Source organism: Lycorma delicatula, chromosome 8, assembly GCF_047948215.1.
Source record: "Lycorma delicatula isolate Av1 chromosome 8, ASM4794821v1, whole genome shotgun sequence".
Lineage (NCBI taxonomy): Eukaryota > Metazoa > Arthropoda > Insecta > Hemiptera > Fulgoridae > Lycorma > Lycorma delicatula.
The window spans coordinates 77,907,138-77,927,851 of record NC_134462.1 but is presented as its reverse complement, the minus strand read 5'-3'; the positions used below and the strand labels follow the sequence as shown (position 1 = coordinate 77,927,851).

General features: G+C 28.6%; 1 protein-coding gene across 2 annotated transcripts in view; it reads right to left on the bottom strand.

The window, feature by feature from the left end:
* Positions 1–20,714, bottom strand: part of fry (microtubule binding protein furry) — a 789,794-nt gene that overhangs the window by 5,498 nt on the left and 763,582 nt on the right. For both annotated transcript variants that reach the window (XM_075372343.1, XM_075372344.1), the window contains 8 exons: positions 19,843–20,013; positions 16,241–16,381; positions 15,711–15,889; positions 13,710–13,908; positions 9,542–9,799; positions 5,485–5,697; positions 3,642–3,850; positions 2,014–2,114 (listed from right to left, as the gene is read on the bottom strand). In XM_075372343.1, the coding sequence (XP_075228458.1) occupies positions 2,014–2,114; positions 3,642–3,850; positions 5,485–5,697; positions 9,542–9,799; positions 13,710–13,908; positions 15,711–15,889; positions 16,241–16,381; positions 19,843–20,013 (1,471 nt within the window). The remainder of the gene's footprint in view (positions 1–2,013; positions 2,115–3,641; positions 3,851–5,484; positions 5,698–9,541; positions 9,800–13,709; positions 13,909–15,710; positions 15,890–16,240; positions 16,382–19,842; positions 20,014–20,714) is intronic.

Sequence of the window (20,714 nt, the reverse complement as noted above, 5' to 3'; positions counted from 1 at the left end):
ACCTCATATTGTACAGTACTACAGTTCTAATTAAAAAATTATTGGAAGTTTGTAACTTATGAAATGAATGATTTCACAGGTAGTCTATGATTAAACATATTACAACAGTGAGTTTATTTTCATCATTGTCTTGTAACAAGCAAACTCAGTACTATACAATATAAAGTAATGGACAGTACCAGAATACAATCTGACTTTCATTGTTACAATTTCAAGTTACAATTAACATTGAACCCATGATTCAGATATAATAGTTATTGTTATTTTAACACTACAGTATATTACTTATATGTTATGTTCTTCAAATGTGTTAAAAGTTCTTTTTTGGATGTTATGGCTAGTAAATATAAAACTCCTTCTATTGAAGATAAAAAAATGTAATTATTCAGACATTAGAAGAGCAAAATATTTACCACAATTTTAATCTGGCTTCCTCCATAGTAGAAAAAAATCAATGCAACAGAAAAAGAATTACAGAAAGTGCACCAAAAAGCGAAACAATTATAACAAATTTGAATATACAATTATCTAAATGAAGCACTTTTTCAGTGGTTTCAGCAGTAATGAAATTCACCATTTCCTGTTACTGATAAAATCCTGTTAATGGCACAATCTCATTTCTGGTAAAATTAATGGAGAAACAAAAAAATATTGATGTTAATACTACTGTGTAGCTTCAAAATGAACATATAAGAGACAATTTTAATGGTGATAAAATGGAATTTTTTTTAAATGCTGCAAGATAAAACCATAATGTTTAAAGATGAAACGTATATAAATGGAAAATTGTCAAATGAAAGAGTGATTGTTATAATTTTTACCAGTATGATGGGAACTGAAAAACAGCAGTTGTGACAGGTAAATATAAAAAGCCTACATGTTTTAAAAGGTTTAAGTTTTACATATGAAGTACTTAAACAATATATATGTGTAGATGTTGACTCCGATCTTTGAAGAAGTACGAGAATGTGGTAGGGAATTGAAAAAAAAAACTCTTTTTACTATGAATAACTATGAAGCACATTAAGACATCGGACTTAAAACAAAAATTGAAAATATGTTTTTACCTGCCAATGTACACTATAAGTACACTGCAACCAATAGAACACAATTCTATAAAATGTCTTAAGAAATTTAGGGAAGAAAATGTTGCTTTGTCTCACTGAAGAAAGGCAAAATAATAAAATAACATTTACCCCTTAATTGTTCTTGTTTTTTTTTTTTCATGCCATCAGCATTCTTAAAAACGCTTGCGACCTGGTTACAGTTGAAACAATAAAACACTCATTTTGGCATGCTAGTCTTACTACACCAAAATAGTTTTTGTGAAACATTTTATTTGGAAAATGCAGATTACTTTTCTATTGACACCAGTCATGACAGTAAAGGTCAAAACTATAGTAAACTAACTTAAGAAGGTATTAGTAAATTAATTTAAAACCTTAATTTAATAATAACCCTAAAATAAAATTGCAAAACAATACGATTATATTTTAGTTAGTATAATAACATTTTATGAATATATTTAAAAGGATAAGATATGATATGTCACATTGTTTTTTTGTTAACTTTATTTTAATTATTTTTAAGATACTTTGTAATGTTTTTGATTTAGTATTTTTAATATTAAATGTTGTAGCAATAAAAACATATATCTCATTACGATACAGTATTAAAATATCACAGTAAAATTCTTATAGATACAAAAATTAGTAAAGTAATATTTTCATTTTATTAAATATTTTACTCGTTAATCCAATTCTTTTTTATTTAAAGAAAATCTTAAGCATGTTTGTTGACTGTCTTTCTAATCCTAATAATATGTCATTTTAGACATTAGTAAACAAGATTAAAACTGTAGAAGATGTATGAGTTACTTCATACACTTCTGAGTGCTTAGTTAGAGATAATTTATAAAAACTGATATGGTCATCACTTATCATAACCGCTTTTCTGATCAATTTTAATATGTAATTGTACAATGTTAATTGCACAATAGCTTAATATATTTACCTTGTTTTTCTTTGACCAAATGACAACAGTATACACTAAGTATACTAGCAATATCATCTTCTTCGGCTCCAGTAGAGATTAAATCACTAGGCCAACAACGTCTGGAATATAAAACAATAATCATATTAAACACAAAGTGACATTTATTCAAAATAACATATAAGTTTAGTCAGCAACTGATCTGTAAGAAAATATCAACAACAACTGAAACCATATAAGTACTCATACAATGCATAAAGAACTACACTGTTACAAATTTCTGAGTTTTTGAAAGAAAGTGAATGAAATAGCAGTAAGTATGTGAGCTGTTAAATTAAAGAAACTTTTTTTAGCATGGATAGAGCTGATAGTAAAGCAAGGGAGAAGTGAACTCGTATCTACCGCTAAAGTATGGATACAACAAAATTTAACATGACATGTTTTGAAACCAACTATACTAATAAGAAAGATTTACTGTAACAAAAATTAATAAAGTTTTTCTTGAGTTAGCAATCTTTAAATCAACAGTTACTAATATAAACTAAAAAATCAGCAATTCATTTTTAAATCAGTTATTCAAAATTCAGTTATTTCCTAATAGAAATTAAAAAAAAAAAAATTGTATTGTAATAAATTTTATATTACTGACTTAAAATCGTTTTTTTTTATTATATATAAAATTACTTGTTTGATAATGTGTAAATCTTTTAATTTTAATTTTTGAAGTCAAGATGTTCAAAAAAATAAAGCAATAACAAATTTTTTTTTAATATTAGTATATTGGCACCACAATTCTCGAAAAATATGTTTTTAAAATCCTTTTTAAAATCCAGGGACTCATACATGAGGGGGCTTTTTTAACGATTAAAATATTCACCAAAATTGATTTTAAATAAATTAAAATTGGAATTTTAAAAAATAATTTTTTTTTTTTAAATTTGGAAGCTCCCCACCAGGGGAGCTTCCAAATTAAGTTATTTTAGTGACTTTATTGTTTAAAAATATATGTTTTGAACATTAAAAATTTGAAATTGTGAAATTTTTTTTTCATTTTTAGGGTTCCCAAACTCAAGGGAAAGCATTTGGTTAAATTAATTTTTAAGAAAATGATTCCTAACTAATGGTAATAAATAATAAAAAAAAAAAATTAAATTGATTAAAAAAATACAAAGATAATTCAAAAATAACAAAGCCATAATTCAAAATAAACAAAGTTATAATTTCTTGGAAGGGGATGAAAATATTAAATAAAAATGTTGGCAATTTGTGATATTGATAAAAAAAACTTCAACTTTTATAAAAAAAGTTTTTTGTTTTTCTTAAACAAAGATTTATTTAAGAAAGATTTATCATTTTATTTGGACCAAAGCATCCTCATCCCATTTTCCAATTTTTTGCAAAAATTTAATATATTTTCCCCCTAAAGAATGAGAAAATCGGTCACGGGGTCCAGAGTTATAAGACCAAACACAGGCCAATGTATGTAGTACATACGCACAAACATAGATTCGTCTGACAAAAATAGATTTTTTTAACTTGTGAGCATTGGATTAAAAACTATAAATTACTGCTGCTTTCTTTGCTATCCATAGTAATGTGTACAAAAAGTATTCTTTAGTATTAAATAAATTAATAACAAAAAATGATACCTATTATGCCTCGCATACTGTAAAGCTGAACTCCATTTATTATCTTGCAATAATTCAATTAGTGTTGTTTCTGAGAGATCAGGAATAGGCGATGGAGATGGTGTTGGTGTTGGTGTAGGTGTACCCTGATCACTTGATTCAAGACCTTCATCCAGAGCTCTATGCAATGCCACTTTCATTGCAGAAACTTCACTTGAGAGATCACGAAGCTAGAAGATAAATAAAAGATAAAATACATATAACTTGATTAATTTGATACACAAATTTAATCCTTTTTATTTTATACTATTCATTTAATACTGAATATTTGTTATAACTCTTATGCTTTATTTTTTTTTTCTGACTTGATTTTACCCTCTTCACGTTCGATAATGTCCAAATCAACTAATCTTGAAAGGCCTTAATACACAAACTATAAGTTTTTATTAGTATTTAGAAAGAGTTAAGGTGACAACAGCATAGCTGAAAATCACTTCAAAAAAGAACTTTCAATAAAGGTCTCCAGCAATGGAAGAAATGTGGGGTTAAGTGTTTAGTCACATGGGGATTACTTTGAAGAAAATTATAATTAGAAGTCACAGGCAAGTAAGTTTTTCTCCTTGCCACTGGCCAGATGTTTTTAGATCAGACCTTATATTCATTCATACATTACTGTAATACATTTACAAAGAAAATAACCTCTGCGGCAGAAACATATTAATGACAAGTGCAGTTACCAGAGTAATACTTCAACTTAAAAGTTTATACAGAGTGATATTAAAATATGGGAATGGTTCATATTTTAAAACTAAGGGATATTAGCAAGAAGTAACAAGTGTGGAATCACATAGTTCAAAAGTTACTACTTTATTCTGCATCTGAAATGTTATCCAGCATAATATCTATCTACCACACTGAATAATATATTTTGTTTAAACAGGAAGGTGGATATGTGTAATACATTATTTTAATGCAAAATTCTAAAATTAAATATTGTGATAATTAAAGTAGATAATGTCAGTTGACCAAGCTATTTAATTTGAAGTTCTGTTGCAAATTATTAGTTATCGTAAATTATTATTATTATCGATGAATTATTATTAGTGTTTGGGCCATTAATTCCAACATTAACTGTTTAAAGTTTGTTATTGGATATAATTTTGAAGATAAAACGAAATAAAAAACTGAGGCAAAAATTCTGAAGATAAAAAATACGGAAAAGTTTTCAGTGTTTAATCTTTTTTATTATTACCTTCATTTTTCTGTTTTTGCAACTTTGCTTATAACTAGAAAACGAAGGCATTTATCAAGAAATGGTTTTTGTCCTTGGTTTTCTCGTAAAACTAACCAACTAGTTTTGTTTGCTATACTATACTGGAATTCAATATTGTGGACAAAAATGTCAAACCACACCAAAAAGTATTAATTTTGTAACTGTGTAGATCTGCACTACTTTCTACCTCCTAATACTCCTCAGCTTTAAAATATGAAGAAATTTCCATACTTTAATATCACCTAGAATACCATACATCAAGTGTGTTAGGTATAGGCAACATATCTTCTTGGTCATCATCAATATTTAAAAAAAAATAAATACATCATTTACTTACAGAATGATCAAAAACATTAAAAAAACGTCAGCAAGGGGTTATATGGCTACAACTGTGTAGCAGTAGATTTACTTAATCCTATTTAGATTTATCTGTACTTTTACCTGGTTCAGATTTTCCAGCAGATTTACCAGTTAGTATCACTAGAAAATAAATCTACAAATAAATCAAACATTGTATTACATACTTGTAAACTTGAGAGTAAACAGTATGTTAGTAGGTACTATTTGACTGATATCAAAATTAACAATTACCTGATTTTCATGGGCTGTATTACAAAGAACAGTAAACATCTTGTTAGCAGATTCTAACAAAAGAAGTAACTGAAAATGTAACTTATAACATGCTCTGCCCAAATCCAAAGCTGCATCTTCTAGATTACTTCTACCTCCTCTAACTATATTTGTATTACTGCTTGAATCCCCTCTTTCATTGCTTTTTAAGCATGCTTTCACAGCCTCCATACACTGTCAAACATGAATAAATTTATATATTAAAATATATTATTATTAAAATGTCTAATAAAACATTAAAATTCAATAAACTCAGTCAACTTTCAGCTCTCAGTCAACTTTTTTTATCTAATTGAATTGAACTTGTCAGATTAATTATGCAAGGTATGTTTTTTAAGTAAGTACTATTTTGATATGTGTCCTCTACAGTATGACTATCCTCATTTCGCGCATGTGCACCGAGTAACAGCATTTATTGGCTTGCTACATAATCCCATTACATGATTTAGTCTTTATTTACAGTTTCCTATGCGTGTTTAAAATGCCTATGATTAGAGACAGTGCTGCCGATTATGAAATACATGATGTGTCACAGAGTGGTAACCATTACTGATGACGTGAGTACATAGTTAATGAAAAAGTTAGTAAGAATAGACAGTTTAAAATTTCATCACTATGTAATGAATTTCCTTTAATTTCATGAAATGTTCTCTAGAAATTACTTCATTACACTTAAATTATCAGAAGTTGTGCTCAGCTGGGTACCAAAGATGCTGACTGAGTTGCACAAAAAAAAAAAGTTTAGTCAGTGCTTTGAATTTTCTCACAAGATACAGCAATGAAGGTGATCCATTTTTAAGGCGAACTGTTATTGGTGACGAGAAATTACACCAGAAACAAAACAACAGTGCATGGAACGGCGACACTTAACATCTCTCAACAAAGTGAAATTCAAGCAAATGTCAGGCAGGAAAATCATATCCACTGTGTTTTAGGTTAGACAGAGGCTGTTATTTGTTGATTTTCTGCCTTAGGATGAAAAATTAAATGCTGAGACATTAAGTCAACCCTTGACTAAAATGGGTCATGCTATCCAAAACATAAGGTGGGAAACAGTTCGGGAATCTTGCAGCTTCACAAAAATGCTCAGCTACACACGCCTCATTGCACCCAAGATCTCATCGCATTATTTGCCAGGGAAAAAATTGGTCACCCACTATGTAGTCCTGACCTGGCGCTCAGAGAATAAGCTGGAATGCAGAAGCAGATCATACAACACAAGTACCTTAATGTAGGCAGAAATTGTATAAAATTGTAGATTAAGATCCAGGTTTTCAGGAGAATATAAATTTTTTCAACAAAATAATTAGCTTGTTATTTTTTATATAAAAATCATACTTAACTTACTTAAAAAACATGCCTTACGTAGTGAAAATATTGATCACCTATAATGATTTATTACATGAAATTAAGTTCTTACAACAATCTTTACATAACAATTTTAACAAAAATATAAGGTATCAAAATCTAAAAAAAATCCTATTAAGCAGTGCTCCATTGTTTTAATCAAAACGATAAATAAAAGCTATCATTTTGATCAATGAAATTTTATTTAACCCTATTAGTGGCAATGATATGTCAGAATCTTATTTAGGATCACAAAAGTCTTTTTTTCAATAATATAAAACTCAATTTTCATCATGCATAAGCACATAGCACATCAAATTAAAGATGAAATTCTAAATTTCAATACAGTAAATTTAATAATAACATACTGTTCAGTTTTTGGTCAAGGTCGTAGACACAACGTTGTACGAGAAACCACAGTTTTGCAGATTTCGCATTAACGGACTAGGGTTTGTCAACAAATCTGTGAATGGTGTTATAAACAACATAACCCAAGGTTGTTTATTATTACAATTCTGACCTGCGTGCGAATGCCATTACCAGCTGTCGCCAGTCTGTTCTCTGTATGCGTTGGGTGTGTTAGCTTCGGTGCTGTGTTCATTGTTCTTTTGTTGTCAATATATCGTCGCGCCAAACTCTTTACAAGACTTTAGTTATCTAAAGACTTTATTTAATTTTTACTTTCTGCTCACGGCTGTTTCTGTATTGTCGGAAAAGCTACAATTAGATTTTGTTTTTTTAAGTGAAATGTTGTGCTCTGGAAGGCTCGTCGTGTTATGTGTTTTCGTATTGTAAGTTAATTATGTGTCTGAATTCATGTTATTTTTTTTATTTTGTGAATGTAATTGTAATGTTTATTCAATTGTTCTTAGTTACGTCTTCTATTCTTGTAACACAAATGTTATATATCATATTGTTCTCCATTATTACAATCGATGCATAAACTGTTCTTGCATTTCTGGTAGAATTATAAATTAAACAAACTTCAAATAACATTGATGTGCTGTTTTATTTGTTTTTGCTCTCTTTTGTATTCACTACCCAATCCAGACCATCAGATCCTCTCAGACAAACCTTAAAACTTTTAGTGATATTTGTTCAATATTTTCACATTTTTAAAAAATAAAGCAGATAATATTCTATTTGATTCATATGTATGAGTAATTAATAAACTATACAAGTATTAACATTTTAATATGGACAAATTGTTCTTTAAGTAGAAAAAAATTAAAATATAATCTATTATCTTGCATGAGAAAATGTTAGGAATGTTATAATTGTCTTGAATGCACAACATTTAATTTTCTGGTTATCAACTGAATCGAACTCTTTTTCATTACAACAATTTCATCATTACACTTATAATAAAGAAAAAGGAGAATAAATAAATAACATACCACACACCACAGAATGTAAACATAAGCACAATGTGACTGTTTGTCAGTAATTCTCAAAAACATGTAAAAGGGATAATTAGAATGTAGAGTCGTATTAATAACAATATTAGTAATGCAATTTTTTTTTAAATTAATAGAAAAAAAATTAAATATATATAAAATATTTTCTCTCAACTAAAAAATAGAAGCGTAAAAAAAAAATGTGTGGTATAGTATAGATAAAAGTACTACTGGTAAACATAAATATTATAAGTTATTCTTGAATATTATCAAGCCTTATAACACTAAAGTTAATAACAGCGCAACTAGTAGGTTTAATGAATATGTCGAATGCCATAATTATTCTATTTAATTATTATAAATTAAATTTATCAATGAAGTAGATGTCTTAAGTAAAAAAAATCACACTCCAGCCTTCTTATAATTTTTCATAGTTCTTTCCTTATTTATTTGAAAATTTTCATATTTAATCTTATATTAACATCATCAAAATTTATTTAATAATTACTATAATATTTTACATTATTCATTTTTTTTGACAAAGAAATGTACACTTAAATAAAATAAAAGTGAGAAAAGATTTGGTTTCTGCATTAAAATGATATATTTACATATATATATAATATATGAAAGAAATTTTTTTTTTTAAAGAATATCTCTTTTAGGGTTACCTAAAAGATTACAGATTATCCAAAAGTTATGTACAGAATAGATAAATAGATAAAAAAAGACAATGAAAAATTGTGTAATTAGTAACATAATACAACAATGATGAAATTTGGTTTAATTTTACACTCAGTATATAAAATTGAGTCTACATTTTATTTTAAATTTCAGTATGGTTGAACAAAAATTCACTTCACCTTTTCGTCAAGTCAAATTTAATATGCAAGTAAATCATTAATAATATTTAAATCAACAGCAAAAGAAAATTCTGATAAAATGTTAAGAAAATGTTTGACTTCTCACGATACATCTCCCTAACTTTCAAGCACAGTGATATTAAAAATGGATATCTAATAAATTCTTCATAATTTACAAAGAACATCAAATCTTATTTTCAAACTTCCATGTAAAACTTAACAGTATATGTAGTGATATCTTCTGAGAGGAATAGATTTAAATATTTTTTTCTTAGAGAATTTTACATCATAAAAAAATTTCTCACCATTTTCCAAACTTTTGGCCACAGAAATAAAATATACATAAAATAATAAATAAATGACTACGCCATTTAAAACAGTTAGGACATTGATAAATTAAATTATAATAACCTCAGCTGCATGATCCTTTCGATCAAGAAAAGTATCAAGATGTTCTTTTAATTCAAGCATTCCAAAACGAAGTGCTTCAACAAGTCTTGAACCAGCAACTCTTTCAACTGAAAACCAGACAAGCGGTGGATCACCATGTGAAGCTAACGTATCGGTCAGAGATGCCAACTGAGACACTAATGTACTTGCAGCTTCCATACTTTCAGATAAATAATGACAAGCTTCTCTAGTAAAACACACACTTTTACGCAATACATCCTGAAAAAAAACATGTTATCTATAGCATTTTACTAATTACAAATGCCAATATTAATAAATAAACCATCAAATACAACAACCAGGCAGAATTTACAAACTGAGAAGCTCTTTTTGATCCTTTAAGCAAACATAATTTATATAATACATATATAATGCAGTAACAATATTTTTGTATTAAAACAAAACTTGTAACAGATCACACACTTCAGATAACACTTATGTTTATAATAAACCAGTTACCAATGAAAAGTTTAGCAAAACTTTCCCGAACAAACACTCTTATTGTTATTATTATTACTACTACTATTCTCTCAATTATTAAATTCATTTGTAACAAAGTTATTATCTCTAATCTCTACTTACCTCAGACTATTAGATATTAGATATTTACATAATACATTTGAGTGCAATTGTAAAAAATTTCCAAAATAAATGGTAAGGTTGGACATGAGAGGGTGATCTTGACTAATTTAATTTTAATTATACTTCCTAAGCGATTAAAGATACTTGAACAAGATTTTCATTATAATTAATAATTTTCAATACTTTATCAGCTAATTATTGTATATTAAGGTTACATAAGTCTTTAAGGGATAATTTTTATGTTTTAAAGATCCAGGTTCAGTTGATCCATTATTTGATGGCTGAACAAATCAGCACTCATGTATTATTTTAATCATAATTTATAATCTTTTATGACGTTAGTTCCTTTTCAGTATTCTTTTTTCTTGTTTAACCTCTGGGATCACCGTTAGGTACTGCTTCAGAGGATGAGATGAATGATTTGTAGCTTGTGTGAAAAATGCCATGCCTGATTAGGATTCGAACCCAGAACCTCCGGATGAAAGGCCAGAACCTTTCTACCTTTTCAGCATTTGTTAAATTAAAAAGTTACACATTTTTATAATTTTAAATTTTAAACATTTTTTAAAAATCTGCAGTTGGCACAAATGAGTTTGTTATAATTGTAATAAATTTTTATTGGGATCCTACATATATTAAGTAAATATAATTGATTTATTTTATGTTTTGACGATGTCATGGGATTTTTTTTCAATTATTAAAAAGTTAGTTTTCCACCATTTTAGAGTCTTACACTTGATTTACAAAATTTATATTTATATATTCTATGCATTTTAGTAAACGATACATTACTGAATTTGAACCAACTTGATAGCTTGCACAGATATTGCTTAATAACTCAAATTTTTAATTCTGGCAGCCATTTTCAGGTGAACCAGACGGCTGATCACAGCCATTCATGTATTTTTTTAATCCTACTCTAATGATGCTTAATCTGAATCTAAAATCAAAATCAGACAAAAAGTGTTCACACACATACATATTGAATTCAATAACAAACTGTTCATTCATTAATAAAATAATAATCAAGATCATAAAGATATACCTATAAGCTTACATTTAGGTAAAAATATTTATTTAAAATTTTACTAATTACATTAAGATTACAATTAGATTTTTGAAAAAAATTAATTTCTGTAATCATTATATAGCTACAATCTAATATTTGTTATGGCTTAGTTGGCTCAAGAGAATGGCTGTCTGTTGACAAACTAAACATAGACAATTTGACATGCGAAATAAATTTGCAAACATTTCGTATCCATTTCTACAAATAACAAGAGACTATGCCAGGTTTACTAAAAAAAAGCAGTATTAAGTTTCTTTTGTTTTCATTCAGCCAATCTGTATTACAGATTGGCTAAATATACTAACATATAATATAATACACACAAATATAATGGAATTTTATTTTCCATTTGTAATAATAATAATGCAATGGTTATTTTCCATTTCTCTTATTACCTTTGATTATTTAATTGCAATAAATATGAATTTGTACAACAGAACTCTCACTTCAACTGAATTATTGTTGTTTTATGCAAAATATAATATACACAAATATACATAACAGTATATCAGTATTCATGTCTCTGAAGGGAATATTCCATCCTACAAACAATACCTTTACTTTGTTTATCAATGAAATGACAGTAAAAATGAGTACCATTATTAGTAAAGGGTGTGCTGCTAGTAAATAGCACAAGTTAGGTGCATTTTCACAAGTATATCTGAAAATGCTTAAAATCTCTCAACTATAGAAATGATTGGAAAAGAGAGTGAAAAGCAAAAAAATTAATAAACCACTTTCTGTGAAAATCATTGCAGTACATACAATGCCATGCATATATTACACACAAGTCATCACGGAAAGCATACCTTTAGGAAGATACTATCCTTAAGCTGACTAGTGAGTTGGTTTCTTTCTAACTACTTTTTACATAATGTCAAGCAACAAGTTGTTATAACTAATGGTTATTTTCCATTTCTCTTATTACCTTTGATTATTTAATTGCAATAAATATGAATTTGTACATCAGAACTATCACTTCAACTGAATTATTGTTGTTTTATGCAATTATTCTAGTACAAACAAATATTACTTATTTGTATGAATTCAGTTCAATAAGGTCCTGGAATTGTCACCTTCACTTGAAATAAAAATAACAGCAAGGAACATGCATGTGGCATCATCAGAATTCAAAATGTCAATCAACTGAATAACAAAAAAATGCCATATTTTTGAGTTTAACTTTAAGAAAATCATCATCAAAGATATTAACGTGTCTTGGAAAAATATATGGTAAAATAGCTAAGAAAAAACACAAGTTTACTGTTTCTGAGAGAATCTTAATGCTGATTGCTGCCCACTATCACAACAAATGATGAATATATTAAGTATCTGTCTAGTGACAGAATGAAATAATATCAGAAGTTAGGGAAACAATGGGAAGTTGTTGCAATGATGTCAGAAACTCTTGGATACAACAAAATGTCAGTGAGGTAGCTTCTTCTCACTGAGGCACAGAGAAATGTCTAGAAAGACTTCTGTCAGCAGCTTCTGAATTTCTTTGTGAAAGGAGAGGCATTTTTGAACTGTATTGTGACCTGCAACGAAATATGGGTCCACCACTACACCTCGGAAAGTAAGAAAACAAAAATGGAGTGGCGGAAAAGTTCAGGCAACTATGTATTAGGATTCAAAAGATGTGCTACTAGTTGATTTCCGGCATGAACAAAGGATGATAAATACAGCATACTACTGCCAGTTGTTAAATGTCGTTAGGGCTGCTTATTGCAACAAATGATGCTGGCAACTGATTCACAATGTCCTCCTTCTCCATGATAATGCATGACTGCATACAGCAGCCCAGACTCACGATTAACTGGCTAATATTCATTGGAAATTACTTGAACACCCACCGTACAGTCCAGACTTGTCACTGTGTGATTTCCACATGTTTGGTTTGCTGAAAGAAGCTTTAGGAGAAGAAAGATTGGAAGACAATGCCAGAATCGGTTGTTAGGACAGCCAACTTGGTTTTTTGAGGGGATCAGAAACCAACCTTTCTGGCAGAGAAAATGTGTTTCTGTTGAAGGAAATTACATAGAAAAGGAAGGTGATTTATAACTAATTTTATCTAATATCAATATAACTATGTAAACAAATTCTAGTTTATACTTGAATAACACTCATATATTATTAGAGATATTTTAAATGTTATTAAAATATGCTTTATCAATATCAAATAAATTTTGAGATGTTGGGGAATATTAAAATGATTTTAAGTTGAAAAACCTTTTTAATTACTACAAACAGTGTCATAAGCATGATATTCTACTGCTTAAGAGTATTTTAAGTCACTTCATGGAAAACCAGCTAAACTAATTTTTAAGTAAATGCAGTTTTCTTTTCTTAAATACCAGTTCTGTACTATATATTTTGTTTCTTAAACAGTGACAGTCCATTTAGAAGAATTACAGCAGAATTGCATTCTATAACAAATGTTTTATTAAAAATTTTATAGTTACATTCAAATACCCATACCTTAATTACTCGATGAAGTAAATGAAATAACTGCAATGGAGATGAAGGAACATGACTAAATAAACTAAGTATTTGCATACTCCATACTTCTTCAGTATCATCACGCGTTATTGGCTGAAACTGATCACCTATTAAACTAGACAAGTTGGGCGAAGCATTACAAGGAGTTAAATCTCCCATATCACCAGCACTTGAACCTCTGTACAGTAAATAAAGAAAAATGCAATAATTAACTTTTTTTAAAAATGTGTAACAATATTTAATGGCACAAATTAATAAAACACTTAAAAAAATCAATATTAATTATAGGCTCTAACCAAAAATCAAACAACCCTTTTTTTTCCATATCATTTTTTTTTGTCTTCAGTCATTTGACTGGTTTGATGCAGCTCTCCAAGATTCCCTATCTAGCGCTAATCGTTTCATTTCGGTATACCTCCTAGATCCTACATACCTAACAATTTGTTTTACATATTCCAAACGGACAAACAAACATGCTTAAAAAAGAAAAATGTTGTTGATTAGTTACAATATAGTGAAAATTAATGATGTAATACACAGGTTTGGCTAATATGGAGAAAAGCAAGATTCATTATGATAAATAAGCATTGTATCATTGGAATAATTAGCTAACATTATCAACAACAGTAACAAATACATAAATCAAAACTGCTCAGCTATCTCACAGTAATTAATTTATCTGTGATTCTATGGGAAATTGAAAAAAAAAGGATAAAACTCAAACAGCTATTCATTTTATAGTAATTTATTTTGATTAATACCAATAAATTCTCAGATTAAATGATTTCCAAATATAGTATTTATTTGTATAAACTCACAGAAACATCATTACTGATTTTACTTTTTTTTTATAATCTCATAAATAGTTCACAAACTATTTTACTGAAAACAAATAGTACTCATGAAAAATTGAAGCATCTGCTTAAAATTTCAGAATAAATTAATTAAGATTTCTATTTGAAACAAGTTTGTTCAGTTTGAAATTATTAATCTGCAATTTTCTAACATTTCATTTCAGAGAGTTATGAAAAAAATTATATATTATGAAATTAATTTTTTTTAACAATGTTGAGAAGCATAAAGATTAAAATAGAATGGTTAAACATTTTATAGACACTTTTCAAAGCAGTTTGTAATAAATTCGATTTATTTTACATTCTAAGATGGATGTTAGCCGAATATAGAAGTGGGAATGAAGTAAAATGGGGAATTAACAGAAGGAAGCAGTTTTTGCACTGGTTAAAGAACTATTTCAACAAATTGAATTTAAAAGGCCAATTAAGTATTCATGAATAACAGGATAAATGATATAAAAAAGTCAACTGGTATAAATAAGTCGTCTTAGAAGCGAATTAAGCGAGGAGAGCTTTCATATAACAAAAAGACTGCCAGAATCAGATACAGATAAACAGACTAAAAAGGTTCTTCAAAATATTAGGAAGGAGTGTTAACAGTTAAGTTGGTAATAAAGGCTGTTTAGGATGTAAAAACATTAGATGAAAACAACAAGACTGAAATAAATAAAACAGGTAATTTAGGATGTTCTATTGAATAGAAAATATGTAAAGTTAAAACATTAGTTCAAGGTTAAAAATAGCTCAATAAAGATTCTTTAAAAGTAAATTGATTAATCAGTCAATCAGATGAAGACCAGTAAGTGAATAAAAGAAATGCATTATTACCTTATATTAAATATCTGTAGTCATCCTCACGAAAATATCACTACATAGTGTTAATATGAAGTTTTATCTCTCAGATTTTCATTTCAGAAAACATCACCATCAAAACAGCAAGAAAACACAATTGTAAAAAATATACTTTCTCAAACAAAAATGACCATACACAAGTTAAAATTTAAACATTTAAATTAATAAGGACAAAAACACAACAAAATGAAAACAAAACTAATTTTTAATATCACAAAAAAATCTCAGTGAATGTATTTAAATAATACTTGCTTATTAACAAAATAAAACTTACGATGTATCTGAGCATGCACGTGAATTCCTGCGTTCATGTAAATTTAGTGAAGAAGGTGGAAAATTATTTCCTTCGGATGTATTACTACCAAAATCAGGAGCTGCATTCATCTCATCAAGTGGAGATTCAGAACCGACCTCATCATCAGATGATTCTTCGGGTGCAACACTACCCAGGTCCTGAAATACAACACAGAAAATGAGTTCTTTAATATTTCATTAAATACTTATTTAAAAAATAGATTATTGATAACGCACATAGCAAAAAATTGTTATACTTTACATTCTTCTTGTTATCTTAAATGGAGAGCCAGAGAAAATAATAAAGAACTGTTTCTAAACTAATTTTTGTAACTTCCGACAGCAACTTTAAAGAAAACAATGCAATGAAATTTTCTATCTGGAAAAAGGACTTTAAAATTTTATTACTAATTTGTTTTAATTAATTTAATTTTCTCTTCAAAATATTCACCTAAGTGGTAAAAATGTAAAAAAAGGAAAAAATTAATAAACTAATTAAAAACAAATTACCTTTCTAGAACTAAGTAACGGTGTATTTTCACTGATGCTTTCTTCCTGTGTACGTTGTCCAGCTTCACCTTCTGTTTCTGCTTCACCTTCACTAATAGGACGACGCCTAACACCCCAGTTGAAGTTATCTGTACTTTCACCCTGTTAAAAAATAGAAAAAAAATTAAATACAGATTTAAAGATTAAATTTTTATATCTAAAGGAATAATATCTATTAATGCTGAGTTATATGAAAACTAACAGATAATTTTCTGTAACCTTATACAGAATTATTGGTACTAACAACACACCTACACATGAAGCTAATCTGTTATTGAAAACACCTGACAGTAGCAGCAGAATAAGAAGTTAATTGCTGTTAAAATAAATTACTTAAACAATTATGGAGTGCAAGACAAAACCTTGACTTCACAAAACTCACTCTAAACTGCAGTCGCACCCATATAGCTGTCTCTTGACATGTCCAAATTGTTACGAGATGAAAACATTCTCACTATTTTTTTTAAAAGCAATTTTTTTATGAACAGTATTCCCACTTTATATGATTTACAATATAAAAAATTAAAATTTTCTTGAAGATCAAAAATTTTTTTCAAGTAATTTATTTCGCTTTGGTTCATTTATTATACAAAGAATACATATTTTCCTTTTGCAAAGCATGTTGACAAGAGGATTAATGTAATTCTATGGAATATAGATATATTTTTATTTTCATGAATTTATGTTAAAAAATGTACAAACAAAACCATTTTGAAAATATTTTTTTTTAAATTTGTAACTATAAATTTTATTTTAACGTGATTAATAAAAATGTATAAAACAATCCTTTTTTATTTAGTTTTTATACAAAAAAGACTTTCAAGAGAAATTAGACAGTCATTTAAATTATGAAAGATATCTCTAAAGTAAAGACTGCTGGGATATTTCTCTTCTTAAGGTTGGTGAACCTGTGTCATTCATGGCCACGCTAGAAATATACAAACTACATTGTTGTCTGTAAGTTGTCGCATTGTAGTATCTTTGATTACATGTGATTTACTGCATTATAAAATTAATTGATGTTGCTGCTGACTGTTAAATACGTGGTTTTTTAAACCATCAAAAGCTTAAGCCGACTGAAATTCATAGGCAGTTTGTTGCCGTGTAGGGATGATAATGTAATGACTGAAAGAAACATCTGAAAATGGGGTAAAAATTTAGAAATAACAGAATTGATGATGAAATCAGAAAAGATTGTCGCTCAACGATTTCCAACCTAGCCCTTCTTTTTCCTGATGTTTCAAGAGCTGTTATCAGTCACGTTGTTTATGACCATTTAGGTTTCAGAAAGGTTTGTGAACGTTGGGTGCCGCATGTCTTAACAGAATATTAAAAAAAAATCCAAATGGGATCTGCTTTGGAATTTTTGATGTGCTATACAGAAAAAGGTGATGAGTTCCTTTATTCAATTGTTACCGATGATGAAACATGGATTTCATATTACACACCACAGAGAAAATGGCAGTAAGTGAATGGCATCATCCTCAATCACCAACCAGACCAATAAAGGTCAAGCCACAGCCATATGGATGCAAACTGATGGCCACAGTCTTTTGGGATTGGTTTGGCATACTGCAGATTGATTTCATGCTATATGGAATGACTATAAATGCAGAAGCCTATTGTGAAACTCTACGTAAGTTACAGTGCACAATTCAAAAATCGGCGACGTGGGCGGCTGACCAACAGCATCATCCTGCTGCACGGTAATGCACATGTTGTGGGTCCAACACGTGATTTACTGAGAACATTTGGATGGGAAATTTACAATCACCCACTATTTAGTTCAGACTTAGCTCCTTCTGATTACCATTTGTTTGGAAAATTGAAAGAATTTTTTAGTGTTAAGCAATTCGTGGGTGACGATGAACTTAAAAATGCTGTTGATCAGTGGCTAAATGCACGGGCGGCAGAAGAATATGATGAGGATATATTGAAGCTGGTATATCACTATGATAATTGTCTTAATTCATGTGGCAATTATATAGAAAAGTAGTAGAAGATATGTAGTTTAAGACAAATAAAAAATATTTATAAAGTTTTCAGAATAATTTTTTTACAATGAAACAGTCTTTATTTTAGAGATAACCTCTCGTAAATAAGCTTATCAAATACCACAATTATGTTTATTGGAATGATAATAATTCAGAAAGTGGAGTAACATAATCATTCAGGAAGTATTAAATTCTTCATGATTCTTCATTACTTATCGTGGTCTTAAGGAAATCAGTACACTAGTGTTGCACACAAGTGTTCTGTGCAACATCAAATTGAAAATTTTTTTTATTCCAGCAGAAGCAGCTTTGGGAAACAAATTTGTGGCTATTCTATGCATGATCAAAACTGTCCATTAAAATCTTATGTAAGGAATCTCTCACTGATCCTAAAGTCATCTGGAAATTTCTTGGACATCTCAATCCCCCCCCCCGAGGGGAGAAGATCCCGCCTCACAGCGTGTCAGGTCGCTACACCAACCCCTCCTTTCCATGCCAACAATGGCTTTATCGGAGGAAATCTGAAAATTTCTTGGACAGCCATCTAACAATTCTCTATTAATCAATCTTGTGAACATTGTAAATGCTATTTGGATTTCAGTTTGTCGACTCTCATTGAAGTTCAGCCATTTTGGAAACACCTATACTATTCCTTAATTTGTATAACTTCATATACCTTTTCCCAAAGACTGCTTAATGTTATGAATTGTTTTGTTTTAAGTTTTCAGTTTCAAAGACTTTTGCTAAGCCTATAGCAAAGGTTGACATAGCAAACAGTATCCAATGTGTGTAACCCACCGAGTTGGTCTAGTGATTTTATTCGACATCGCAAATCAGCTAATTTTGAAGTCGAAAGTTCTAAAGTTCAAATCCTAGTAAAGCCAGTTACTTTTATATGGATTTGAATACTAGATTGTGGATACTGCTGTTCTTTGGTGGTTGGGTTTCAATTAACCACACATCTTTGGAATGGTTGACCTGAAACTGTAAAAGACTACACTTCATTTACATTCATGCATATTATATCCTCATTCATCCTCTGAAGTAATATCTTGGTTCCAGAGGCTAAACAGAAAATGTACTGCTTGGTTTCATCATTACGCACAAAATGAAAATCTGTTACATTTAAACAATAACTTGACAATAGTAGATATGCTCATTGGGGTTAAAAAAATGCATGTATACTATTGCTGTGCTCAACAAAGTTTTATGTTTGCATTCAAATTACTTACTGAAAAAAAATTGTCAAATTATGATACTTTATACTTATTCAAATTATTATTATTAATTGATAAAAAAAATATTGTCTTGTACTCTTTTGAACAGAACTCTACATTATAATTTTTTTAACTAACTTGATTATTAATAGTAGTAATATTTCACTAGTCAATAAAAAAAAAGATTAAGATATTGTTATTTGTAATAAGCAAACAACAATTATCAAATAACTGGTATTTTCACGACATTTAGTAAAATGTGTAAATAGTCATTAACTGTACTAGCTGTTAGTCTTTTGTAAAAATAAAAAAGGGCAATTTTACTTAAAAGAAAAAGGAAAAAATTATTTACCTCAACACTTTCACTCTCATATTCAAGAAAATCAAAATCTTTGAAAACACCAAAATGATCAGGATTCTGAGAACCTGCAGAGGCAGAAAGATCAGGACCTGAAACTTCTTCAGTACTTGATGCTACACTTGACTGGCGTTCTAACAGATCTGAACTTTGGCTGAATATAACCTGTACATAAAATAAACAAATAAGATAACTTCTTCATTTTTCATAAACTAAATGAAAATGTTTACATAAAAAACAAAACAACAATAAATATAACATGCAAAAAATCAATTAAACAAAAGTTAGGATTTTAACACAACAATAAAAGTAAATTGAAGATTAGAAATCTAGATAATTGCAATATAATTTGGATTTTATGTTTTTTAAGGTAACACTTTTTTAAATTTTTTCTTCAAATAAAAACAAGTTCAAAATTTCAAATTGTACCTAATTATATAAATGATTTATTTTATTTTCTCTCTAACAGAAATTAATAACAATAAATTAACCTAACAAGTTCATTGAACAAATAAATATATTTAAATGCAATTCAGTCATTTTTTTTTTTTTAACATAATTTTAATATTAATTAAACACAATCTTTTTTACACTCAGTTTTTTCTGAGATTAGCCAAGAGGGACTGATGGACAGTTTTCTTTCCTGACACCAATCCATTAGAAAGAATGTTGAAGAGAAAATATCTATGGTAAAAAATTACCATATCTGATCAGAATTAAAAGCAAGAAATTTCTGGAATAATACATGGATTTAACCACTCAACTCCAGAGGTCAGAGAAGTGGTAGATGATATATTTCTGGGAGGGGAATAGAATTTTTATAAAATTCTTCAATAAAAAAAATCATTCAGTTTCATAATGATGCA